At 52.2% G+C, this 27432-nt stretch overlaps 1 protein-coding gene across 4 annotated transcripts; it reads left to right on the plus strand.

Annotated features, from left to right (window-relative positions):
- The first annotated feature begins 2822 nt into the window (after positions 1-2822).
- Positions 2823-27432, plus strand: EXOC3L4 (exocyst complex component 3 like 4). 4 transcript variants are annotated; one of them, XM_080594419.1, is made up of 13 exons: positions 3234-3328; positions 5007-5220; positions 6684-7085; positions 10654-11299; positions 13741-13858; positions 15172-15297; positions 16370-16470; positions 18055-18150; positions 20456-20570; positions 21888-22010; positions 22634-22786; positions 23382-23503; positions 25196-27432. In XM_080594419.1, the coding sequence occupies exons 3-13, from the start codon at positions 6728-6730 to the stop codon at positions 25359-25361; spliced, it is 2124 nt and encodes a 707-aa protein (XP_080450545.1). In that variant the 5' UTR covers positions 3234-3328; positions 5007-5220; positions 6684-6727; the 3' UTR covers positions 25362-27432. The 4 variants fall into 4 exon arrangements, with proteins under 4 accessions (XP_080450542.1, XP_080450545.1, XP_080450544.1 ...); XM_080594418.1 differs by having other exon boundaries at positions 3311-3328; positions 4940-5220; XM_080594416.1 differs by lacking the exon at positions 5007-5220 and having other exon boundaries at positions 2823-3328.

A 27432-nucleotide genomic window follows, 5' to 3' on the forward strand; every position in this document is an offset into this window, starting at 1 on the left:
CAGCTCAGCCCTTGGCCTTCCTGATACGTTTGCAGCACCCAGCGTGGGGCTGTGGCGGCGTGGTAGGGGCCTGTGCTCCAGCAGTGGTTTGCTCTTTGCCCCCTAAATGAGCTATGGAGTGCTCTAATTCTGCTTGAGCTGCTAGGGAAGGCTTTATTCCTGCTCAGACTGTGGTCATCTCGAAGGAGAAGCTCTCTGGAGCCAAGCACGGGGCTGGTCCTTTGCTGATGGACCAGGCTCCGTCCCACAGAAGCCCCAGCTTTTCCCAGTGCTGTCAAGCCAGTATTTTTGCAAACCTCTAGGGCAGGTTGTGAAGGCAAGCACAACCACTGCAATAAATCAGCAGGTCAAATTAAAGCACAAATTAAAGGACAGCAGCTTCTTCCTGGGGGCGATAAGCTGTGGCACTGCAATCCCGAGGCTGCTCCAAGGCTCAGGGGCTCTGCCGCTGGCCTCGCACGCTGATGCCCCCCCGGCAGAGGCTGAACAGCTCATGCTGGGCTTTTCAGCTTGAGGGTCGGCCCTCCCACATCTCCCCACACGCCCTGCGATCAGGAAGAAAAGTACTGCAGGTGGAGCAATATATTTCAGGAGGCGATACCCACACAGGCGCGTGCAGCCTCTGTGCGTGCCTTTGCCTCATCCATCACCGCCGAGGCTGCAAAAAACACCCCGGGCTGCAACAAGTCTCCTCTGCTGGCACCCCTCTCTGCGGGGAAAGGTGACCTCCTCCCAGGGCAGCTGCCCCGCCACACACTGCGGGCCAGGGACTCGGCAGCACCTGATGGGATTTTTTTCATTATTTGTGCAGGACTGGCTTCAATTACATTATCTTTTATCTTCTGGGATTGCAGCGTTGCCTGTGCTTGGATTTCCCAGGGCAGCATCTCTGCTCACACCCGAGGCTGGCTGCGAGCCCTGGTGCTTACCATGACTCCTGCAGTGGGTTGGGGCTTCTTTTTTTCCCAAGTTCCAGCTCTGGGAGGAAGCCGATGGGATAAAGCCATGAGCTTTCCCTCCTGAATAACTCCACACTTCCAGGGAGAAGCGCAGCAATGTGACCTGTGAGTCTGGGAGCCTTAAAAAGCAGAGGGAAGGGAAATGTAGGAAGTGTTTCTAGTTTTCAACATCGTTTCTTAAGGAACTGAGGCTTCCATACGCTTGTAAGCTGTATTTTATGTCTAAATGTGTCTTCACACTTGCTCTCCCACCTCCAATATCGTTTGTGCCTTTTAGCCTCTTTAAGGGAAATTTGACCCTGCTTTGGGTACAGTCCTTAAACCCAGATTGAGCCAAAGCAAGGACAAAACAAACCTGGGGGCCAGGGCATCGGGCACACATACCTGGGCAGAGAGCTGCAAGCTCCAGCAGAGGAGGAGGAGGAGGGAGAGGGACCCTGTGACTCCTCTTCAGCTGTGGTGCTGGAGCAAGAGGATCCCGGGGCACCCTAAAGGGCTCAGTGCAGCCAGGGCAGGAGCCCCCACCTGAATCACTGCTCAGACACGCTTCCAAACCTCTGTTCCTCTCCAGCTCTGCTTATGGTCGCCTGTATGCACCTGAAACTTTGCAGAACTCTTTGAAAGAGCCACGTGGAGAAGCATGAGTGGGTAAAGGAGGACTTTGCTGCTGCAAGACTCAAAGCTCACCAAGGGTAAAAGGATTGGGGTTGTACCACTTGGACAGGGCACTCAGGAACGCCAGCAAATGGGAGATTCCTGCAGCTTCAGTTGGGCACATTTCTTGGACGCGTTGGCACATTAGCACCTGAAGAAACTCCAAATGCTATGGATGGGAGGGAAAAGGGTGTTACAGCAGTCATGCGTGAGGTGACCAGACCTCTTGTGCTGGCCCCACTCTGCTAATAAACACCAAGGGAAGGGCTTCAGGTGCATGGTCAGTGAAGTTCCCCCCAGCTACAGAGCCCTGACCTGAGCTGTGCTGGAAGAAGGGATGAAGCAGCACATGGGGAGGAGCTGACCTCGCATTTTGGGGAGATTTTGGTGCTGTTGGCAGGCACAAAGGGCTCTGCTTGTGATCCTGTATGGGATCTCCCCCTGGGAGAGGGCGGCGCAGCCAAGGTGCGGGCACAGGAGCCCAGGGGTAGTGGGGATGCAAGAGCACTTGCCTGGGAACCAGGGAGAAACGGGTTGGACTTGAGCACGGATTCACCTCGAGGAGGCAAAAAGAAAAATCGCTTTTCTCTCCGACTGAACAAATCGGATGGGTAATCAGGCTGGGTCGCCATGGAAACCCCCGAGGCCGGCTCGGTTGTCACTTTTTGCGATGGCACCATACTTTGCGAGGGGAGAGCCAGAAGTGCTCGAGAGCCTGTGAAGTGGGAGCTCGGGCTGTGCGTGCAAAGCCTTGCAGGGAGCACACAGAGAGCCTTCGCTCTGCCCCAGTCCTGCGCTGGCTCCCTCCTCTGCCACCGTTTCCAGAAATATCCAGGTATTTAGGGACACCGTGCTCGGATGTCATTTCCTAAGCTTTACTTCGTGCCTAGATTTCCCCCACCACCTCTGCATCCCCATCAGCCGGGCATCGGGACCTCAGCACCTCCTCACCATTAGCACCCAGTACTAATTGGGCTGATCTTTGTAAGGTAGAGTGAAAACACTATAAATTTAAATACCATATATACCATGTATATATACCATATATAGATATATATACACCATATATATATGCACCATATATAAATACCATATATATATATACACACCATATACAATATATATATATATACCGTTTATATAAATACCACTGCATGGTGCATTAGGAATCAGAAAAAAAGAGCCAGGTTCACACAGCCAAGCAGCTGAGAACAAACCTGGTTTTCCATTAAAGCCAGGCTGCAAATCTCTCCTTGACCCATAGTTTACAAGAATTGGCTACTGAATTGCAGCAATCGCTTGCCACAAAATCCCACAGCCCTGCGGCACCTGGTGCTGTCACCTGAATTTACTGGGCTCTCTCTTCCTTATTTCCCAACCCTTTTTTGCCTGTTTTTCTGTTTTCTTCTCCCTGTTGACTCGTCCTGATGGGAAGGTCCCAGCCTCGCCTGGTCCACCAGGCTGGCAGCACCCACGCTCAGGTTAATCCGTTCTCACCGTTGTGCCTGGGGGCCGGGAAGGAAACCAGGCTGGTGCTGCTGGGTGGAAGGTAATTTCACAAAGCTTCCTCCAGATGGCAAAATCTTGTTGGGAACACGCGTTCCTGCTGATGGCAGGGCTGAACAACCAGGACGCCACGTGGCCGCTGCTGTGCCAGGGGGTGGCTCAGCAGAGGCTGAGCAGGAGACATCCCAAAGCACTGCTGGACATCCTCTGTATTTTCTTTCCTTTCCCAGTTCACTTTGAGCTAAGAGCACGGCTGTGGGTTAGCCTCAGGGGGCTGGGAGGGAAGGAATAGCCTCACAAGGTCGCGACGATGCCTGGCAGGGCTGGCCCACAGCTCTCTGGGGACAGCTGGGATGTGGTGCTCATGGCACCAAGGACCACAAGGGTTTTAGTGCAAAGTCCTCTGAATGCTCACCAATGTTTCTCGGCCGAGAAAAACATCCTGCTGATAAAGAAGGGCTGCTAAGTGTGGCTTGTAAGGGAGCAGGACTTCTTGAAGACTTCACTCTCCAGGGGCTAGGGAGAGTAGGAAGGGTTACATGTATTACAGCACTACCCAGCTTCACCATTTCATCAAACTTCATGACAATGAGCACTTTTGTTCTTTGAAGACCCTTCCTGGCACAGGGAGACCTTGAGATTTCCTTTTTAAAGAAAATGACCCCTCACAGATAGCTTGAGGGTTATTACCCTTCAGCAAAATCGAAGGAAAATGGCAAACAAATCCATAACACTGTAAATTTTTAAAATCTCACGAGCTTCTGGGGCAGACTTGGAGTCAGTGCTGCCCTGAGGGCATGCCCAGGAGCAGCCAGCAGCGGTCAGAGCATCGCAGAGAGCCGTGGGGAGCAGGCTGACCTAAAACAAGGCTGCTGATCTCCCCAGGGCTGGGTTCAGCAGCAGCCCTGCAGGTCCTGCTGCTGGATGTGTTTTGGGGTAGCTGGCAGCTCCTGGGGAGGTCCTGCCCCACAAAGAGGGGCTGCACGCTGGTGGGAGCAAACCTGCCTGTGCAAAGCGGCACCCTGTAAGAGCCTGGCAGGGTAAGAAATCACCAACCTGGATGAAAAGATGTGTGGACTCTGTGTCAGAAGGGGCTTTCCACACTCGGGCATGCGCTGTTCAAACAGCTGCCTCCCTTTGTCCCCATGGTCACCGTGCCAGAGCAGAAGTGTCGCCCCTCGCAGCTTTCCCCAGCACAGCAGGACCACCTCCTGCTTACACGGGGCTTCGAAGGGGCTGAGGACGAAAAGCTCAGTGCTGGGCTGTGCGGATGAGGTTAGGAGTTCACCTCCACCGCTCAGTGGCAAGCCCCGAGGCTGTTTAATGCAGCTGAAAACCCCAGACACCCTCACGTCCTTGTCGCGTCATGTTGAGCTCCCTCTGACGTGCCCAAATGCTGCCGGGAAGGAAGAACCAGTGCCAGCATCCCCATGGAAATAAGGGCCCACGGCAAGGCAGGAGCAGGGGGCGAACCTAGAAATATATAACCAAGGGTCACAGCACTCCCGGGCCCTCACCCACGCCTGTCAATCATTACTTGGGGCCGACTGTGACCTCCAGAAATGGGCCAGAACAAGGCGAAATGGGCAGCCGTGCCCACGCACCAGCTTTTGAGCCCTCGCACCCCAACCCCACGGGGTTTCGCCCCGCTGAGGGCAGGGCCAGGGGCCGGATTCCTGCTCCCCCCCTGCCCCGTTCAATCCCTGTTTCGCCTTCAGCACAGAGGCTGCCTTGCCCTCCCCACCCCTAGGGTAAATATTAACCCGGGAGGATTTCTGCCCCTTCCTTTCCTTCTCTTCTTAATTCCCATCAAATGAAAGTGAAACAGTGAAAGCCTGAGTCTCTCCCGGGGAGCAAGCAGGTGAAGCTGACGGAGGCTCTGGGCAGGAGGGGCCAGGACTTCCTACCACCTCCAGGAGCCCTTCTGCAGAGGGCAGAGCCCGATGGAGAGAGGCGCCGTGCCCGCAGGGAGCCCCCCGGCCACGCAGGCAGGTGGAGGCAGATGAGCCCGCCCTGACAGCCAGCCCGTCCATCCACACGTCCCCTGCACGGAGCCGTGGACTGCATCCAGGTTGTCCCAGCGGAGAGGATCGGTGCCGGGGTGTGTATCCCTCCCTTCCCTTGCCCATGGGTTTGCTCTAGGTCCCGCTGCCCTGTCTCCCTGCCCTTCCACTGCTGCTGGTCCACGACGCAGGGTGTGAGCCAGGAATTCAGTTCCTTTCCCGCTGAACCCCTGGGAACGGGGTACACCCCCTCCCTCCCTTCTTCCCTCCCCTGACCAAACATTTCCTCCGAAGGAGGATCAAGGCAGGGTCCAAGCCCCGCTGTGCCAGGAGCTCAGCCCGCCCGCGGGAAGATGCAGACCTTGCAGCTCATAACCTGGGCAATAATTGCGCACAAGGGAGTGGAAATCTGGCCAGGCTAGGATCAGGAAGGGCTGAGAAGTATTTTCAGAGTCCCAGCAGGTCTGTTCTCTGTAATCGTATTTCAATCTCTGGCTCCTGTGAGCTTGACAGACCTGAGACAGGCCAAGGTGACCTCAAAGCATAGCTGCTTCTAATGATTTAAACTGATTGCTTGAGTCTGCTCCGGGGGAACGTGGCATTTCCCATCCTCAGACCTGCAGTGCACAACGTCCCCGTGGCCTGGCCGTGCTGGCTGGTGACCTGGTGGCAGACGGGGATGGAAAGGAGGACACAGCCTCCCCCACCGCCCCTTCCCAGGCAGCCCTCAGCGGGCAGAGAGGAGCTGGTCTGTCTGCTGCAGGGTGGGAGCCAAGCAAGTGCAGGGGTGCCACTGCTGCCCAGGAGCGCTTGCAGGGGTATTTCTGCTGAGATCTGGGTGCCCTGGGCTCCTGGAGGCACAGCACCCCAGATCACCCCCCTCAGCTCAAGCAGGAGCTCGGCTGAGATACCCAGCCTCCGCACCACGGGAGGCAGATGAGTGATGTGAACCTTCAGGGCATCGTACAGCCTCCTGTGCTGTAACCATGACGATCTGGGGAGGCGAGCTTGCGGTGGTTGGGATGGAAGGGGCAGGAGCAGAGAGGGGAGATCCACTCAGCCCCCTTCCCCAGGGCAGCGCGTCGCCCTGGGCACCCCCAGCAGCAGCCAGCTGGGGCTCCAGCAGGGCAGGAGCAGCTGCACGGCCCACACTTGCCACATCCACGTCGGAAAGTGGGAATACCCCACTGAGACACAGCCTACGGGGCTGGAAATCCACCTGGAAGAGGGGAAGTGAAAACATGCCTTGTTACCAGCTGAAATGGTATGCCTAGCAGCTTTCAGCATCCTTGGCATTCAGCGATTGCTTGGTGCTGGAGGAATAGCTGCCACGTGCCTGATCTAAGGAGTTAGCTGGAGCCTTGCAGGGCTACAAGCAGGCCAGCACGTGCACAATGTGGGTAGAGAGACTGTTTTGGTGGTGACAGGCTAGAACCACTTTCCGTGTCCTTGAATCAGGTATGGACCAGATTTTCCAGTCCAGGACAAACGTCGGAAACATCACTAGGCCGCTAGGCCACTAGGATCCTCTCATCTCACTCTGTGGTTTTGTGTATTTCAGTGAATACTCCCTACTTTTTGGAAAACCTGTTGTTGAAAGACAAGATGAGTATAAAAATGAAATTGAGTCCAACAACAGAATCAGCTGGTTCTGAACCAGCCTCTCCAACAAAGAGTGAAGGGAAGGAGATGGAGGTCACTCCAGAACTGGGCAGCCCGACTTTGCACGAGGAGAACATAGGACTCTTTGAAAGAGGTCTTAAAACAATGCTAAGCATCCGGAAATCCAAACAAAACCTGAAGAAAGAGAAAGAACAGGAAGGCACTGGCACTTTGAGGAAAAAAAGACTTTCTTTTCTGTCCTCCAAGAGCTATGAAGAGAAAAAAACCACAGTCCCTAACGATTTGGAGGAGGTCGTTGATACAATAGAAACGGAGCCCATTGAAGGAAAGCCTCTTTCAGGTAAGAAGCAAAATATATGTAACCTTCAAGCAACTTACACTTTGCAAGTCTTGGGCCCTACAGAGATGCTAAAGAAAGAGGTACCCCATTATGGGGTAGGGATAACCATTGCCCCTTGCACAAACTCATCGGGGCAGGTCACCTGCAGCCTCCACTGTGCTGTGATAACCTTACCAACCACCTTTGTAGGATCAGTGCACCAACCCGTTGGTTCACGTGTCAGTGGCCATAGCACGCACCACACATATCAGTCACCAATCTGCCGAGCACGGTTTGGGAACTGCTTGTCTGACAGCATCTACAAGCACAGTGTGGGCTCTTCCTACACTGTTGCCTGCGTTGCACTTTTGGATAATTTCTGCTCGTCAGCTCTCAGACTGATGATCCCCAGCCTGCACTCGATTGGTTACTGCAAGGCTTTGATAAATAGTCCCATTAAGTAAAGTCCTAAAATAAAATATTTGGATGAGAGGCACATGTGGCTGGCCATGAGAAATGCAGTGAGTCAGCCACATTCGCAGACCCCAGATTTTCCACTCTCGCTGAATGCAGAGCACTTCAGCAATAAGTGCTGTTGGTTAGTCCAGTTGGGGCTGGGAGGAAAGGCTCCTTCCTCTGTGATGGGAAAAAAGATGGTTTGGATGTGGTCTGGGCTGGCACCTCCACCTTGGTTCTCAATCTTACAGCTTTGCAAAGGGACTTTCACAGAGGTTTTTGCTCCCTTATGCTGACTTTCCATCTATTCTCACAACTGTGGTGCTGCAAGCGTGTGCTTGGTTTGTTTTCCCCAGGCTGGTTTCTCTTATGCATTTTGTCAGCATTACATAGACAGGTCTTGGTCAAATTTTGATTCCCCGAGCGTGGATAGACTGCAATGACTTTTATCTTTTGCACTGTTCTCTTCCACATTTCCAAGGCAGAGATACATCAGTACATCCAGAAGATAGACTGAGGTGGGTCAACACAGGTTGACCTTTCCTCAGCCTAAATTTCTAGAAATAAATTCTTGTCCTACCACATCAGATACCACGGGTATCAGACAGAAGGGCTGCAGTTGTCTCACTGCTATAGCGTGCTCTGCAGTGCCATGGAGTTATTTACTGCTTTGCTCTGATACATGGTGGGGCTGGTGAGCTGGATCCGGGCCCATCTCATAAGCTGTGCCAGTCTGTTCCCGAAGGGTCACAGAGGAGGTGTTACAGGAAATGTTACCCTGCAAAAACCCTTTCAAGTCCTGCAATCCACACGTTGAGGAACTGCACAAATAAGACCCGTCCTGTGCCCAATAACTCGTGATTGGCCTGGACTAGAGCAGCTCTGTCAGAAACGCGTCCCATCCTGAGATAAATATGGAAAGTGATGGAGACTCCACCATGTGCACCATTAAGCTGCATAATGGTTAATTGCCTTTCAATTGTCTTCCTCCAATTACCAGCTGGCTGATCTTGTATTGCTAAATTAAAGATCCATTTAGCACCCAACATCACCTCCCTGAATAATTATCCTAGATGGTGATTAAATGGTGTTTTCTCACTTTGATAAACAGAACAAAATGTATTCCTCTAGTCTCTCTCTGCAAGAACTTGTGCAAACACAGGTTTTATATTAATTTATATAGAAGAAGCTAAGTTAATTGGCACAATCTTCCTTCTGAGTCCAGAAGCAGCAGCAGCTCCATACAGGCACTCAGAGCTCCATGTACTGTAAGCAGCAGTTGGGTTATTCGGTGTGTTCTGTCTTCATGCAGATAGCTCCACACTGTGCGGGTTATTTGGTGCATTTGGTATAAAATCTGTGTGCAGAAAGGCCCTGGGGTGTAAATTATGGATTATGAGCCAGTCCTTCATCTCTTCTTTGAGTGCTCTTCAATTTCTCCATCTCACTTTATACGTGCGCACAGCAAAAGCAGTGGCCGCACATGCCTAAATAAAAGCATTTCCCTCCTCCTCTCTCAAATTTGCCTTGTGCCCAGTATCTCGGTGGGATCTCCTGTGCAGAGCACCTGTTGTGATGTTGGAGGCGGTGGGGGCTTCCCATGGCCTCTCCGCAGTGCTCTTGGATCTCCCCAGCCCACGGCCAGCACCTCTTGCGTTGCTGGCAGATGGGTCGTGGCCCTTGCTCAGGTAAGCTTTTCAAAAATAAATGGAAAACCCAAAAGCCCTCAGGCACTTTGGGGCAACCAGTATTTGATGTTTTTCCTCCAGCCTCAGCCAACACCAGCCAGCACTGGTAGCAGCTTCCAAAAGCCAAAGAGATGTGGAACAGCCTGAGCTGCAGGAGGACGCACCCACACGCCGGGATGCCCCTCTCAAAGCACACAGCCTCCCCAGGCCACCCAGGGACAGCAGTGCTCACCTCTAGGGAAACAAACGCTGCTGGTGGGAGGCAGAGGAGATCTATCCCTGGCCAGGTCCCCCCTGCACTGCTCCAGGAGGGCAATCTCTGCATACCAGGCATACTCTGCTGTTTCTCATCTCCTCCTGCTGGCTCCCCTGGAGCTGCATTCCTGCCACTCCTCGGGCTTCCTGGGGCACAGGCTGCCGTTCTGTTCCCACCTCTTCCTCCTTCCCAAGCCCTCCCATGGCCCCTTTATGCCATGCTGACTGTTGCAAGGAGGTGCCTGGGCACCATCCCAGCGACCCTTCTCCCTCCCTGCTCAGAGGGTTATTGCAGATTGCAAAAAACATACAGCTGAGATTGCGGCTTCTGGCCCTCTGATCCCATTTTATTTTGAGTGGCTGAAGACCACAGGTATTGACAGAATATCTAAAAGTCTGGAAAGGGTAAGGGGCATCTCTCAGAAGCCATCTGCTGTGTAATGCACAGGCTGGAAAAGTCAGCGAGCCGCAGATGGGCCGGTCTCTGGCTTGTTACCTCGGTCCCTGTGTCTCAAGGAGTCCTCGCAATGCAAATCACGAGCGACAAGCTCTGCAGGATGTGTTAGCATTTCGCTCAGCTCTCAGAAACGCAGGAGGCAGTTTAGCCATGATGTCAGTCAGGGTTGTCTCTCAGGAAAACCTAGATATTGTGGAAGACACAAAATCAGGACAGGAGGGGAGGCCGGGGTTAGCCCAAGGTTACATCTTAACTGAGATATTCCCAAAATATCAGGAGCTTCCCCCAGGACAGGGTCTTGATATGCTGGGAAACAAGAGTGCCTCTGCTAGCAGGATTGCTGGGAGGGTGTATCAAGAACTGTCCCCACTGCCAGTCCCACTTCGGCTCCAAATCAGCAGAGGGGCAGAGCCTGAGGTGGTCTTATACACCCTGAGATCGCAGTGCCCCCTGTGCAGCCTCGTTAGCCACTGCTTGCGGTTCTCCTGCAGGGCTATGATGAGTTTTTTTGGCATTTCCCATGTCTGAAACCAGTGGTTTAGAGATATTTGACTGACTTTGCAATCACTGTGAAGTGATTCTTTCCTCTCGAGGAGGGAGCAGTCCCACCGCTGGGATCTGGTTCCCCAGAGCAGTCCTGCTCGTCTTCCTCTGGGATATCCCATTTTGCTAGTCGCCTGTCCGTCGCCTAACACCTGCTTCATCCTGAACCCTTCCCCCCTTCTTTCTGCAGTAATGGAGATAAATGAGCTTATTCAGAATCAGAAACTTCTGGAAGCATTTGCAAGCATCAAGTACATGGAAGACGAGACGATAGCCGAGCGGGATGCGGACAAATACAAGGACAACCCCCAGGAGTTTGTGAGGAAAACCAAGGACGTGGATTTGCTTTACAACTCCATCAAGAGCATGATCCAGTCCATCGTGGTGGGAACGCTGGAGCATCCCACTGTCGAGGAGGCCACACTGGCCTCCCTGGTGACTTTAATTGCCCGTGAAGAGGCAGCGCACCCCAACGCGGGCAGTGCTCCTGGGTTGGACTTGCTCGGCTCCCCCAGAAGGTGGAGGGAGGAGTGGAGGGAAGCTATCAACGAGAGCGCCAGAAAGAGAGTCCTGAGGGTACCCATGGCCTCTAAGGAAGAAGAGAGCTCCTGGCTTGACCTCCACTTGTGTTTCCTCCAGAAACACCTGAGCGAAGACTTGCTGAAGATCAAGTTGTCAGTAAAAAAGTGCTACCCAGAGGAGTACCAGGTGTGTGACATCTACGTGGAGGCTTTCCACAAGGCCATTGCCTCGCACTTGCAGGATCTCTCCCAGCAGGTGCTGGAGTTCAACGAGCTCTACTCCTTGCTCGACTGGGTGGCCAACACCTACCGCAGGTAAGCTGCTGCCATCACCCCTGCCTCAGCCTCCCCGGAGAGCAGCAGGGCAGCGGGGCTGCTTCAAAACCACATAGCTGTTTTCAGTTTCCTGAGCAAGCAGAGAGATAATTGCTTGTACAGTAGAACCAGATAACTGATCTACCAAAGACGGGGACAAAGGTTTGTGGATAAAACGCTCGCTGCTTTTCGCAGAGCTCTGTTTCCCTGCTTCCCCCTCCCTCTCCAAGTCGCTGGTCTCACAGAGCAGGAAGCTCCCCCTTGCAGCTCTGATAAACCTCCTCCCTTTCTGGAAATGTTTTGCCACGTCCAGCAGCTGCTCGGTGACTTTTCCAGGCACAGGGAGGGACCTGCGGGGGAGCTCGGCCTTCTTCCTGTTTAATTAAAACTGTGATGCATTTGGAAGCACTCCACCTCACCCCTATGCTCTGGGGTCATGTTCATCTTGAGGAGGTGCCAAGATATCACTGTGTGGAATTAGACACATTCAAACAAAGGCTGTGGCTCAGATGTGTCCACTAGTTGGATGGGAGGCCCATGATTTGGGGAACTCTTAAAGGTCCCTGTACTTCAGTGGTGACTAAAATATTCTGGGAGCTGCATAGACATATCAAACACAGTCCTTAGGGCACCCTGGGTTTGTGGGGTAAAGGCAGGAATTCTTTACAAGAGCAGTAAAAGCTGTGCTGTTGGACATTGCCTCCTTTTAAAGCCGGAGGAGATATCTAGGACAGGTACCCACAGAAGTTCACGGCATTGCATGTCCTCAGTTGTTCACTGGCCCAGACCACAGCCCATCAGCCCAGGCTCAGAGAGTCACCGACACACCAGTGTCTGCTTCCAGCTGGTCACCAGGAATGGCCCTAACCAGGTGCCTGGGGGTGGGACAAGCACAAACCAATGGGCACACCTCAAACAAATGAAAAGGGGAGTAAAGGCAGGACCCCTGCCTTTTTGTGTCAGTGAACAAAACCGGACAGTGAGGGAAGAGAGGTGGAGCAGGGCAAGCAGCAGTGGCACTTAGCCAGAGCACCCCTACCCTACAGGAGGTTTTGTCTCAGGAATGTTTGCACCGCAGGTGGTCTTTGCTTTGAATAGCCCTCAGCAGATTTCTTTTCTGAACTTTCCCATTTGCTCCTAAAACCCCATTTATGATGTGTGACCCCTTCAGCAGCAGGGCACTGGCTGAGCAGCACTATGGCAGGATCACTATGGGAACGACGCTTGCAGGAGTGGGGGAAGAAAAGAGCATCAGCAGCCAGGTTCTGCACCCCAGAAAAGTGCCCTCCTCATATTTTTCCATCTTGCTGTGAAAAGGCTTGTTGAGAGCTTGCGGAAGATTTGGGCATTGCTTGCAGTCACTTTGCTGTGTTGGATAGTTCCCATTTACTTTCTCATTCTAAAGGAACTCCATCCTCTTTTGGGGCCCATCCCAAAACAGGAGAAATTGCCTGGCCCAAGCTCATTATCGTTGCTACAGTTCAAATAAATGGAAAAAAAGAAAGAAGGCTATGGGAACCCTTTCTGGTGGTCAAGCAAGTAACAGGCAGTGTATAGGGCGCTGCCTTTGCACCTCTCTTATTTGTTAAACGGGTGACTGCTTGCAATTTATGCCCCACATTAATCGAGTTCCTGAATATTTTCTTCCTTCTCCCCACATTCATCACGGTGAAAGATGCAAAGCCTCTGTGGTCTGCTGGCAGGTCGCAGGGGCAGCACATTCAGCTGTAGGGGCTCATAGCAGGCTTCTTGCCATGCAGGCAGGAAGGCAGGCGCTGCCTCCCGCTCATCAGCTGGCCCTGCTGATGCCAATCCAGATGAAAGCGAGCGGCCAAGCCACGTGCCAGCTGGGCACACTTTGGACTCAGAAACCATAGCTCAATGTCCACCCACCGCCGCCTTATGCGGAAGACACGTGGTACTGAGATTGCCCACATCCTGGGCATGCGAGGGCTTTCCAGAGGCTGCCCTTTGCCGCCAGCCCTGCTCTGCCACCTCCCCTTGGTTTTGGTCACATACGGGGAAAAATGACAGGCTGGCATCTGCTGTGATGGGACGCCGGGGACATCAGCTGCAGCACACAGCGGGCTGCTGCAGGAATCACCCCAAAAGGCACTGCACAAGCTCATAGTCAAATGAATCAGCTTCATGTTGTTTATTTTAAAAAAAGTAAATTCTCATAGCACTGTTCGTGTCCAAACAACTCAGAAGTCTCATGATTTCTAAGGTGGGCTGGAACCTTAGATCATTTTGATTTTGAATAATTAGGATTTTGAATAGTGAGGGAAGATTTTCTTGTTAAAGCTTGAAAACAAGCATCACAATTTAAGCTCTAAGTATATTTCTCATGGCTTAATAACTACGCAGCTCATGCCCCATGAATATTCCATTGGTTTACTCATGCTCTGAAGCAGCGTCATTTGTTCATTTAATCTTTCCAGTGAACTCTTTCTTGGTCACCCTGATCTCAAACCAGAAGTTAAGACAGAAAACCTGTCCCTGCTGCTCACGCCGGCGGATTGGGACAGACTGAAAAATGACTACATCACTTCTGTGAAGGTAGGATTTGAGACCTTGTCCTCATGGGCCTCTCAGGAGGGGATGGGGACTCCGGCCTCCCAGGCAGATGTTTCTCCTTGCTGTATGATGGTGTGGTGTCCCCTCAGCACCACACAGAAAAACCTTTTAATAAAAAGCAAAAAAGTCCTTAAGACCAATGCCGGGACCAAAGCAAGCCACCTAAACATTAGGGCAGAGCCTGGATGATGGCAGGCACATGGGTCCAGCGTGATGGTACCAGACCCACAGAGCATGGTGGGGGCACACCACAAATTCGTGGCTGTGCTTCATCAGATGAAAAGCATTGCCAAGCCAGACGTACAGAAATGTCCGCTGCTGCTTTTACGGCATGTGAGTTCCCCCAGCACCGCTGAAACACAAGGGGTGCTACAGGCAACTCTGGGCACGTTGCCACCAGGAGAGGTCCCTGTGGTCCAGCGCCTTCTAGGAAGCTCCTTGGTGGGCTCAGACATCTTCTTGCAAACCATTTTTAAAACGTTTTTCATTCCAGCAATTTCTCCAGGTGAGCTCAAGGTACCCAGATAGATAAGATCAATATTGTTCCACCGTGCTGGCAAGGGCTGTTTTGTTTCACCAGCAGCAACCCTGAGTTATCAGCCAGGGCTGACCACTTACACAAGTGCCGTGCAGCCAGAAAGGACCGGTCTGGTCATTCATCCTGACCTTGTGCACAGCACATGCTGGAGGAGGACTTTGCAACGAGCTGTAAAACAGCTGACTGAGCTGCGGCTATGGCAGGCAGTCTGTGTTTGGTCAAGAAAATACCGCTGCCCTAAGTAAATGATCTGGAGGATCACATACCTTTCCTGCAGAGGAACAGCACGCATTTCCCTGCCAGGGGAGCTGTTGCCCCTCAGTTTGGAAGTACCCTGTGCCCGGGGTTTTTCTTCCCAGTTTTACCAGAGCACATTGACAGGATCTGGAGCAAGACCTTTGAGTCCCCTTATCTTTTTGCCCTGCACATGTGCATCTCACGTGTGCCAATTAAGCAAAACGTCATTATGCCAGCTCTGCGCTTGCAGCTTTGGGTGAGAAAAGGTGCTGGGAGCCCTCATTTGCCTCCTGCAAAAGCAGTCATGGGGGGAGCCCAGAGGGAGGAAGAAGCCCTGGGGGAGCACAGGGCTCGGGACAGCCTTGCACTACGTCAATCCCCTCCGTCACCAGTGCCCTGGTGGGGGATGAGGTCCTGTGAACCCCCAGCTCTGCCCATCCCCACATCCCCACCGGCTGCTTCACCTGTGCTTGCCTTTATCCCCTGAGCTGCGTGCTTCCTTCCTACGTTTAACATTTAGGGGAAAATCAAGAGCTATTTCGGAAACATCCTGAGACTGGAGGTGACGGAGAAGTGGGAGAAGGAGGTTCACCCAGAGGTGGAGGACAACCTGTACCACTCCTCGCTCTCCTTCGACATACAAACGGTACTTGGCGAGCTCGGGCAGGGCGCTGGGTGCTCCGGGGCTCCCGGGGGAGCGGAGCCAGTGCCCCCCGGCACTGCCTCCTGCCGTAACGTGTGCGAGTCACGCGCCCGCAGAACTCATTGCAGCCGAAAACGCCGCTTATTACAACTTTTAGCTCTACGGCTTGCCTCCTAGCTGCAAATTAAACCCGCTGTCAATTGTGTCAGCGGCATAATAGGCAGCTGATTTGAAAGTTCTTAAACCTCTTTGATTGGAAAGAAGAAAGAGGGGGCAAAGAAAGGTGGAAAGAAAAGGGTTGGTAGAAAAGCCCCTGCACTGAAAGGGCGACTTTGTCCCGCGGCTGCGGCAGCCGCGCAGGGGCCATAGGCAGTGACAGCCACTCCAATTTAAACAGCACGAGAAAACAAAAGCTCCTGCTAGCGTTAGGGACCACGGGGTAATAAATCCAGGAGGGGCTGGGATTCATTCTCCTTGCTTTTCAAAGGGTTGAGTCATTTCAATTAAATAACACCTTAAAATAAAGAGAGAGTGAAAGAGAGAGAACGAAAGGCAGCAAGAAAATGAAAGACTTTTGCCTGCTGCCGTGACTCATTTCCACGGCAGACTGCTGCACGCTGTTCGGTCACCGGGAAGGCAGCTCTGAGCTGGATCAGAGGGGGAAAAATGATCAGAAAGCACCCGAGCAGGGCCACAGCCCAGCTCCAGCGAGGCAGGCGAAGCCGGCGCAGTGGGAATTAGGAAGGGCTGGAGCAGCGGGTGGGCACAGCCTGGCTCCCCTGGGTGCTGTGCTGGGCTTTGGTCCCTGCTGCAACCCCCCCTAAAGGATCCAGGTGGCACCAGGGAGCTGCAGCCCGCACACAAAAACCGGTTTGTGCCTCTCGGCCCGTTATGGATTATTATTTCTGAAACTGCCAGGGGATAATGAAAACTGCCTGGCACCAAGTCGGCTGCTTTCCCCTCTGTTAGGCTAGCTGTTAACATTTTTATTAACCAAAGCTGCATGAGATCCTTGCAAAGGACGTCCCTTCCGTGCCTGTGCCGTTCACTGGAACTTCTTCTTGCCCTTTTCTAGATCATTGGGGAGCACATGAAGATTTCTGGAGCCATCAGCAAAAGCCTGAGAGCGAAAACACTTGAGCTGTGCCTGGCTGAATTGCACGAATTCATACCAAGGTCATCACCACTCTGGGCAGTGCATTCCTTCCAAATGAGTACCAGATTGGTAAAAAAAAATAAAATAAAATAATAATAAAAAAAAAAAGGTCCATGCACTGGGCCAAATGCTGGCACAGAGCAGGCACGGGCCTGTTCCTAGGAGAAATAGAGATCACAATAAGCCCAGTAATGAGCAAGCTGCAAAACAACTGGGAGGGGAGTCATAAACAGACCAAGATGGGACTCTTGTGAGTCCCAAAATCCGAGGCCAGAGCTTCAGCCTGGAAAGGGAGCGTGGTCCCCCCTACCCAGGACCCTTGCCACATTAGACATGAGTGTAGTCCCCAAGTTATGGTCCTGGGGATGCTCCCAGGGAAGGTTTTTGCTGGCAGATGAAGCCACCCCATCCCCTTGGCACAGCTATGCTTGCCCCTCTGCACTGGGGGAGGGAGGGGTGTTTTGGGGGGGCTGCAGCCACTCACCGGAGCAGGGAAGAAAGGACGTTCGGCATGAATCAACTCCAAGCGAGCCTAAAAATAATTTTGCATTAACCTTTGGAGTTTCACACCTCCAGCAGGCGCTGAGTGGGTAGTTTGCTAATAGACGCTTTGCCGGAGCGCGTGTGGGGGAGACCAAGCGCTGCCTGCTTCAATCGTGAACCTGGGGCATGGCAAGCTTTCAAAATATGCTAAAGGCAAGGCTTTCCCTTTTAAACCCTCATCTCCCAGCCACCTCAACTTGTCTCTGGTACCTTGAGTGAGCAGGGCAGTTCAAACCAGCTGTTTGCCTTTGAAGTCTGCCTGCTTTTTTAGAAGAAACGCAGTGCTTACTGATGTTCCTTTCTTTTTACTTTATTTTTTTTTCTTTTTAACAAAATTGATGTAAAGTGCAAGCTGGGGCAGCAAAGGCTCCCAGATGAAAGGGTCACTAAAACTGAAGCTTTTCCTTAAACAAATGCAAGCAGCAAGTGCTGAGGCTGCTCCGAGCAGGTTGCTTTGGACTGCCAAAGAAATGGAGACGTGGCGAGCCCACACGAATCCTGCCCCAGCCCCTTGCATATTATGGGGACCTGGCTGCGGATGGGCTGCCAAAGCCCTAACAGCTGCGGGGTGCGGAAAACAGACCCCCAGCACAGCATGCTGAGAGTAAAGGGGGGCAATGCAGGTGTGCTGCCTCGTTCATGTTCAGCTCCTGTTGGAAAGGGTGCTTCCTAAGCATGATTTACACTGCCCCAAAGGACGGAGAAAGGATGGGGCAGATCGACCTGCATATCCCAGCTGCAGAGAATCCTTCAGAAGGAAAAGTCAGGAATTGCACCCAGGAGCTCTCATGTGCAGAGATCCTTGGAATCGCTCCAAATCTGCACTGCTTACGCATTCAGGCAAGCGCACCCCAAACCAGTAATTATCTGCTATGTATTCCCCTCTCACGCACTTGCATGTTAAGACAACTGAATAAAAAAAATGTCCGCATACACAGAGGAAAGAGATGGGGCCAGCAAGGAGCGTGTGTTGACACCCTGTGCACACCCAGCACGCGTACTCCTCGCCTGGCTCAGCCCCGATCCCACCGAGGATAGCATCCCTTGCGTTTCTCCTGCAGGTTCGGGGAGGAGTTCATGGAGTGGAACGCAGCCCGCGACAGCCCCGTGTTCGTGCCCTACTTCGCTGCCTACATCAACAGCTTCCACCACCTGGTGTAAGTCCTCCGTCCCCCCATCATGTAGCCAGGGCATCACAGGGTGGCGAAGGACCAAGCGGTGCCTGCCAAGGGATGGGGTCAGCAGAAAAGGGTGTCCTTGGGTATCGCAGGGTCAGGCTGGAGCTACGGCAGGGGTGCAGGTGGATCAGGGGGACCTTGGCTAAGAGCAGGGCAGAGCTCCTTTGTCAGCCTTCATGCAGCCGGGGTGCCTCGGGGTGCTCCAGCTCTATGACCTCGCTGGCCAGCCCCACCAGCACGGGGTGCGGTGCCTCTCGCCCTTCCTTCACCTCACGGGGGGGATGTTCCCTAAGAGATGCAGGCACAGCTCCTTCGGGCAGGAGAGGCAGAGCACGGATACCCGACGCTTGCCTGTTCGGCTCATTTTCAGCATTTTATCCTCGGAGGAGGATGGCGGGGAGGAGGCTGGCTTTGATTTTGTTTTAATTCTTGCGTTAAGCAGCCTAACCCCAGCAAGGCGCCCTGAGGCTGGAGGAACCCCCCCGGCAGCCCGCAGTACGGCCGGCCGGCTCCAGGCGGCGCCCAGCCCTCGGCCCTGCCTCCCCCGGGCTGGGAGGGGTGGGATGGGGTGGGGTGGGGTGGGATGGGGTGGGATGGGATGGGATGGGATGGGGTGGGATGGGGTGGGATGGGATGGGATGGGATGGGGTGGGATGGGGTGGGGTGGGATGGGGTGGGATGGGATGGGGTGGGATGGGGTGGGGTGGGATGGGGTGGGATGGGGTGGGATGGGATGGGATGGGATGGGATGGGATGGGATGGGATGGGAGATGTGGGGTGGGGTGGGATGGGATGGGATGGGATGGGATGGGATGGGATGGGATGGGATGGGATGGGATGGGATGGGGTGGGGTGGGATGGGATGGGGTGGGGTGGGATGGGATGGGATGGGGTGGGATGGGATGGGAGATGTGGGGTGGGGTGGGATGGGATGGGATGGGGTGGGATGGGATGGGATGGGATGGGATGGGATGGGATGGGATGGGGTGGGATGGGATGGGATGGGATGGGATGGGATGGGATGGGATGGGGTGGGATGGGATGGGATGGGATGGGATGGGATGGGAGATGTGGGGTTCGGGGCCGGCAGGTGACGGGCTGGCTTCGTGCCTGCATCGGGGGCAGTGCCGATGAGGAGACACCGGGCAGAGCTTGGCTGTAGGGAGGATATAAAATTCAGGCGCTTAGCTTTAGTTACGGAGCTGAGCCCCCGGCTTGGGGAGAGGGGTTTGCTGTTAAGTCTTTTGTAGTCGACTTTTCAGCTGGGAGAGGGCCAGGCCATTTCTCTGCAGGGTGGGAACAGACGTGAGTGTGCAAACACCCCTCGTCTGCACGGTGCTTCCCAGGGAAATACTCTCTCATCGTCAACTTTTCCTTTTCCTCAGGAAAGGTGATACAGGGTAGGGGTTTCCCAATAAAGCCCTTCTATATCTGCTTCTGAAACCCCAAAGCTTCATGGAGAAGCATTAGTGGGAGTACCGCCGGGAAGGACCCCTGGAAGCACAAGCTCCAGCCCGGGCCGCCTGGGCCCCAGCACAGCAAGAACCAGGGGCACAAATGCTCAGTCACTGGGTCCTCAGAGAAGGGGACTCCCATCCCCTCAATTCGGCTGGTTTACCATGCAAACTCATGATCCAATGCAGGGGATCACGAGCAGTTTTTCAGGGCCGCCTCAGTTCCCATAGAGAGCGTCACAGCAGGACAACGATGTAAAGCGAGGAGAAAGGCAGGGGCTCACCATGCCCCCAGAGCCAACACATATCATTGAAAATCTCATTTACCTCTCAGAACTTGTGCCTTCTTCCTCATCAGACAGCGTGAAGCCTCCCAAAATGACACACTTTCCCTCGAAACCTCCGCAGGTTTCACCCCCTGTAATTCCCCGTCCCAGTCCCTGCGTGGGGTGAGTCAGCCTGGCCCCGCACGGGGAGCTCGGCCACTCTTCCACCGGGACCCTCGGCGCTCGCTCAGGTAACTGGAGATCATTTATCAGAAGCATTGCTCAAGTGAAAAGGAAAAGGCCCGAGCGATGGCTCCACATGTTTGAACAGCTCTCATCTGATGAGGAAATAGGTGATTTTCGAGTACAGTTATCCATTTGTGATTAATTTTCAGATTGTGCAAAAAGATCCATTATTCTGACCCATGAAGTGTTTCCAAGAGGAAGTGCAGGAGTTACGAAAGTTAAAAAAATGCCGAAGATGCTGATCTGACTAAAAGGCTGAAGGCAATGTAATGGGTTATACTTTAACATTAAAGCCCTGGTGTTTCACATTCTTTTTAGGTCAGGCTTGGAAACAGTGTTTAAAGTCAACACTGAAGAACTGCAAAAGATTTTGGTGTCTCTGACAAGGAACTTCCGAAACATGTTTCTAAATAAATTGAGAACAAAAACACAGGTAAGAGGATCTCGGCCACACTATTCCCCCTACATAAAGAGTATGTGCAGAAGCTGAGGGCCTTTGCCCTTTCATTGTTTGTCCAACTGGACCTCATTGTGCAGCAAACGATGCTACGGTCTCTCCAAAGTGTGTCATGCCTGACTTGTACAAATCCTCCTTTACCCAGAGCAACCCTTCCAGTATCCTGGAAGCTTTTCACTATGACTGTATATATTTGTTCAGTACAAGAGCAACCAAAAGAAAAGGGTGTTTAGTGGCTTTCGGCTTTTGGGGCAAAGCAGAGTGGGAACTTTACCCATAGTGAAGCACCGGGGAAGTCAGCTGGGCAACACCAACAGGGCATTTTTCCTTCTATCAGGACATCAGAATTTGTCAGGACTTTGTCTTACACTTACTTATTCATAGATCTGTTATCATGGTCTGTTATCAACCTCTGCCTAAAAGATGTATCACAGCCCCTTCAGACAGGACAGGATATTTTCTGGTTGGCGTGATTTTTCCAGTCTGTTTCCATGGTGAAGAAAAAAATGATTCTTTCATCATGAAGATGATGGAGCTCTGGTTTCTGCTGCTCTGGGCTAACTTGTGTTAAGAGGCCTAAAAAGCAAGGTGCTGCGATGCAGTTTGTGCTTCCCGGCTGCTGTAGATGGGGCTTTCTGCTCTCAGCTGGTTGGGGGTCCACTGGCTCTGGCTGGAATAACAAGAGAGATTGGGGAAATTAAGCCTTTAGTGCCACCACTTCCCACTCATCTTAATTCACTTTCCGAATCACCAAGTGTAACTTTCAGAAACCAAGGCAGTCACACACCAAGAGCCCTCCTCTGACTGAAGATAAGCCTGTCTGGCCAAGGGGACTTTCCAGTGACTGCAGGGTTTATGTCGGAGCCTTAGGGACAGGCGAGGAAGGAGACAAGCCAAGGCATTGTGCAAGAGAGCTCAAATGAGAGCTCAAATTTGCTCTCTCAAAAGAGAGCAAATGCCGTGAGAACTGAGAGTGCCAGGGCACAGCACTTCTGAGCAGCCTTTCAGCACGCTGGGAGCACAGCAGGAGGGCACGAGTCAGGAAATAATTGGGAAGAAGATTGCCAGCAGGAAGTCTGAAGACAGAGATCCTGAGAGCTAAGTGGAGAAAAGCACAAAGGGGACGTGCCAGGGAAGGGGTATTTGAACTTGGCCCATTGGGGACTTTATGGGTACCACCAGAAGCCACTAGCAGCCATGGCTCACTGTGGAGGCACGTTAACTCTAGGGCATCATCATGCATCAGCCAGTCTGCATATTCCTGGTGACATCAGCGAGCTGGTTTTCTTTCAGCCACTCCTCAAGAAAATCCTGACCAAGGACTGGATTTTGGCAACGGAAAAGCCGGACTCACTGGCTGCAGCGGTCTCGCAGTTCTCCAAGCACCTGCAGCACACAAGGCAGCCCCTGGGGCAGGTACTGGCTCATCCCACACTGGGCACAGCAATGCTGGGGAGTCCTGCTTTCTCTTGCAGGCTGTAGTCCGACCTGCAGCCTTCTTCCCAGCAGCGGGGGCTGCTTAGAGCTGTGGGAACTGCTGATACGGGGCACCTTGGCGATCAACATTCATGTGAGAATGTGCGATATCTTTCCTTTCTATGGTTTAAATATGGGAACTGATTTCTTTAAAGAGGAACAAAAAACATTGGTGAATATTAGCACTGACCACTGTAACTCCATGGCTTATATGCCTTCATATGTCCCTTTCACATCTGTGCAGTTGTGAAATAAATGTAACAACAGCTCTACATTTAAAATCTGCAAGCATCATCCAAAACTACTTTTAAAACAATCCTAAATAGCTCCCATTGCTACAGAGGAGCCAAATTGCCAACATATGACCATGGTCATTTCAGAGTGAAGAGTATTTCCATGGCATTCCCATGGGCACTGCCTTAGCTTTCAGCCAAGGGCAGGGCTGTGAGCATCTTCTGTATCCCCTCAGCTGCTGCTGAAGACCCAGGGGTTCCCCTGCCTTCTCTCATTGCCTTGCACAGGAACCACGGAAAAAACATGAGGTTTGCATTTTTTTTAAACAGGAGCTTCTACGTCATGTTCATAAGTACATGGTGAGGGAATACATTGTTCAGGTGATCAAACCCAGGAGGAAGATGAACAGGGAGACACGGCAGCACGTAAGCGAAAGGATGAACCAGGAGGCCAAAATCCTTAATAACGTGCTCGTCGACCAGGTACGTCAGCTCTCTCCTGGCATCCCCTGCCTGCCCGTTTCCCAGAGGCACCATGTCCCTGCTTGCCCCCAGGGGACCAAGACACCAAGACATCAGGCTCTCATGGAGGGCAAGCCCCACGAAATGTAAAAGAGCTTAAACCAGAGCAAACAAGGTGGTCGCTGCAGGTCAGCACTGTGGACTTCCATCCTGGAGGTGACTCTGAGCTTAGCTCTCAGATCTCAAAGCTTGGCACAGGCAGGTTCTCGTGCTGTAGGACCACACTTATCCTGTGGCACCTTGTTCGTGTTCCCTTAGCCATGGGGTGCCACTTGGGTAGCTCATTGGGGGTGACACCAGCGAGAGTCCATCCCAGCACAGCCTGCATACAAGAGAGCGATGGGGAGAAATTCGTGGCTCTTTGCAAGGTTTGTGGCTAGGCAACATGAGGCTGGGATTTTCAGGGAAACCAAAGTTGAATTCATCGGGTTCTGCAGAAAGTCGGGTGTCTGGGGCTGTTAAATCCCACTGGGGTGGTTTCCTGGCCAAGGCAGGTCCCTCTCAGTGGTGACAAAGACGTTCCCACCAATGTCGCCTTGCACCTCCTTACTTACAGGGCTCTGACTCCGATTGGCTCCTTCCTGCCATACATCACATCGCCGATATCGTTGGGGAGAAGAAAAAAGACAGGATCAAGGAGTACGTCAAGGAACTGAGTCAGGATTACCCGGACATCAGGTAGGAGAAATGGTAGCAGCCAGAGCTGCACACAGCAGCCAAGAGCTGGGCTCCATCCCAAATAGTGGCTGCTCACCCCACACCTTGGCAAAGCTCCTCAGCATCTCTCTCCTGCTGTAGAACTAATTAGAAACCAAGCTGCCAGCAAAAGGGAGAGTCACACATTATTCTTCTTTCTGGTGGCTGTATCCCTTCTCTTCTTTCCCCTGTCTGACAGATCTTATAATACACACAAGTTCCCTCAACGTCTTTTCATTTTACCGCCCCAAGCGAATCTTGTTGCACTCCAAATCTCCAGGTTGCTTTTGGCAGCATTTGTGCAGCTCGCCAATTTGCTGCAAACGGTTTGTCTCCTGTTCCCAGACCTCCAAGTGATCTAGACATGGACACAGTTCATCTGCAGGTCCTGAAAGGGCCTCAACGCAACCACTAAGTTTTGGAACAAACCGCAAATTCTTTCTTTTGTACTTTCCATTTGCTGTTCCAAAGCAGCATCTGCAAAATTTAATACTTCTGGAAAAGATAACAAACTCACTAGCACTGTGCATGGATGGGCAGCGGCATATCAGAAGTTACCTCCTCTTCCACAGCTCTTTTAGCAGCTGTTGAGAAGGATTGTTACAGCTAGAAAGAAAATCCATTTCAACAGAGTCATTTCAGAAAAAGAGCCAAAGTGCTTGTACTGGGTTACACTGTTCCTGCTGGATAATGTTTACGCAATCAGTTTAAACCATAAATTTAACAGATTGCTCAAAACACTGAAGTGGGCCCTCAAATATTCAGAAAAAAAAATGACATTAAGTTTATTTCACTCTCCCCAAAACTGAGGGTCAACATTTTTCATAGATAGATTCGACCTGAATGGATCAGGTATGCCTGGAGCTTATCTGAGTGGGGATATTCAGGGAGAGGACTTGAAACAGAAACCTGTTCCTAAGTAATTTCCGTGGTGAACACACCTGTTCTACAAAGAGATGCCTTAATGCCAGTGGACAGAGTATGCTGACAAAGCAGGCAGTGCCTGTTCTGGGAAGGATGGGAAGGTAAATGAGGGCTGGTCAGAATTAGCTATTTGAAAATAATTTTCCAGATAGAAAAGCCATTTACAGGCTTGTGATTTGTGGTATTTTTTCATCATTAGCTTTAGAGCCCTGACAGGTTTTAAGGCTCGTCCTTTTGGTGGATTTATTTCCTGGCTTTCCATTATTGAGCAATATTATTTGTAACAATGAAATTTGGAAAAATGGGCAGAACCAGCCAGATCTTCCTGTTTGTGCCTTTGTTAATTCTTCCCCTGAGCTCTTGAAAAGGTTTCTGATTCCGTGTATACTGAGCTTACTGGAACAGGGTATGTTTCCAGACTCACTTTCCTAGCTGTAATCTAATTAATGCTTGTCAGCTTCCTAAATATTAGCACTTCTATTGCTTAACTCAAAATAATGATTAAATAAAAGGTCTGCAGCCTCCTGGGAATGCTTTCAAAAGACGTCACGTGTGGCAGGAGACAGAGGGGGAAATTCCCCTGAGCACCAGAGGATGCAGACCTCATCCTGGGGGTCCTGGTGGCACCATGCTCGGTCCCCCAGCACGGCGAGGGGACACCTCCCCGGCGCTTTGCCGTGGCACGGTGGTCACTGACCTCTGAGGTGGCTTTGGTCCTTAGGGCTGAGAGGCTTTGCTTGATTTCTGCAGGAAGGAGCACATCCTGGCCATCCTCATGCTGCGGGGCATGGGGTACACCAGGAGAGCGGCGATTTTTCGGCAGAGCTTTCACCGCGCGCCTGAGTGCCCCAACGGCAGGGGTGAAAACACGCTCTTCGATGAAATCGATGTGTCGGCAGTCATCAGCTGCTTCTGAAACATGACCAGCACAGCAGCTAGCATCCTCCCTCCTCCTACGCTGCCTCTCCAGTGTGATCCCAAAGCTGCTACCCCTCCTGGCTCCGCAAACACAACGTTTGAACCGCTGTGGGAAAAGGGCCCTGGGTTCCGAAACCAAAAGCCATGGATGCTCCAAGAGCCTGACCTCCTGCAAGGGCCCCTGGCAGCACTGTCCACCCCGCACTCAATATACGGGTTTTACTGCTAGGAGGCTTGTTTGGTCCAAGTTTGGGTCTCTTTTTGGAGAAGAGGAGAGAACCAAAAGGAGTTCACGCAGGGCTATATTAAGGCTTGGCCTGTGTGACGCCTAATTACACAGCGGCACGAGAGCAACAGCCTCCTTTGTAATTAGTGTCCCTGAGCAACCCGGGAGCAGAGCTTGGGCAGGGATGTGGTAGCACCCAAACCTTACATCCTGCCCCGTGAACAAGCTGCCCACGCTAGCGTGACGCGAGCTGGGTGACGTTGTGACCTGACACCACACACCACCACCTGCCTGAGGAGCACAGCCTTGGAGGGTGACCAGACCCCGCTGCCGACACACACAGTGCGTGGAGCACTGCGCTCCAGGATGGGCCCCGTGTCCCTTGTCCCTTCTGGTGTTTCGGCAGAGTCTCCTCACTGCAAATCTCGTGTCGGACCCAAGACATGTTCATGCCATCACTCCCTCTCTGTGTGGGCAGATGTGCCCGGTCAAACATGCCACGTGGAGCGAGGCTGCGTGTCCTCCTTTCCCCGGGGTAAAAAGGGCCACCCTGCCTGTAGTCTGTTTTCTTGCATGTACAAATGTATTTTATCAAATCTGGTACAATCTGACCGTGGTATGAGCTTCATGTGAGGTGGACAGGAATAGTGCTACAGACGGGATCCTTCCTGGCATGGACCAGCATCACCCCTCTGAGCAGGGTGCACCGACACCGATTTATTCTGCGAAGGACTCAAAGCATTACACACAGCGTCTGCAGGGCAGAATGAAAGAGACAGCCAGAAGCCTACAGCCATACAAATCTGATTTTATTTAATCCAATTTGTCCTTTAGGTTGCCTTCTGCAGGACTTAATCCAAGACTCTGTACGGAGACATGTTTATGATCTATCAATTAATGTGATAAATGTGGACAGGGCATAGCCTTGAGCGCTAATTTGTCTGCTGCAGACACTGGGAGATTAGATCACCAGCACTGAGCCTCTTTCTTTTCCCTTGCTCCTGTTTTCACCTGAATCAACTTCAGCCCATGCGAGCAGCGGGCCTGGTAACAGGCCAAGGGATGTGCTTTGATGGATAAGAGATTCAGAGTGCACCTTTAATTGCAGTCATCACTTGAAAAAAAAAATCCAAGGCAGACTTGCTAACTTTGCAGGAAAGATGAGGTGTTTTTCTAAAGACGGCTTTGAAAATTGGGTATAAATTGTGAGTCTGAGGCAGGAAATCCTGGGAGGAAGTTTCTGCCCTTCATCATTTTTTTACATAGCTCATGACAATTCCTGCAAATCCTCAGCTTTGGGACTCTCTGTGTTTGCTATGGAAGAGAACCGATATATCATTTGTAGAGGTGATACATCATTTGTAGAAGTGATATATCATATCCTAGAAGATGTGCAGAGCTCTTCTGTGGGCGAGTGTCAGCTGTCCATAGCTTCAGAGAAAATATCTTCCTTTATTTGCACATTTACTTGCCCAGTAGGAAAGCTACAGTTCAGTAAGCATCTCCTTGGAGAGAAAGAGGCTTGACTGAGCCCTCTGCGTGTGGGTCACAAGGGAGAGAGCCAGGGAAGAAAGCCCTTTGCAGAGGACATCTAGAGAGGTTTTGTCCACCAGAAGTTTCCCTCTGCCCTGTGTGCCTCTCTGGTCCAAGCACCTCGGGCAAGGCAGCTGTGGCACAGAAACTTTCTCAAGGGCGTTGAGTGTATACAAGATTTTCAACCTTCTTATTTTGCTGGAGGTCTTGCCACAAAGCTGTTGCCTTTCTCAGAATCCAGCTGCTGGCCCTGGGATTAGCTCAGGAACTCGTCTCTCATTTTCTAATAAAGGCAAGTTGCAACCCTAAA

The sequence above is a fragment of the Anser brachyrhynchus genome (genome assembly GCF_964034855.1).
Source record: "Anser brachyrhynchus genome assembly, chromosome: 5".
Taxonomy (NCBI): domain Eukaryota; kingdom Metazoa; phylum Chordata; class Aves; order Anseriformes; family Anatidae; genus Anser; species Anser brachyrhynchus.

Bases quoted from the DNA above. Each gene is read 5' to 3' on its own strand.
- EXOC3L4 (XM_080594416.1), top strand. From the start codon at position 3,187: ATGGCAAAATCTTGTTGGGAACACGCGTTCCTGCTGATGGCAGGGCTG. The intron at 7,086-10,653 runs GTAAGAAGCAAA...TTCTTTCTGCAG, and splicing joins TGAAGGAAAGCCTCTTTCAG to TAATGGAGATAAATGAGCTT. The intron at 15,298-16,369 runs GTACTTGGCGAG...GCCCTTTTCTAG, and splicing joins TCTCCTTCGACATACAAACG to ATCATTGGGGAGCACATGAA.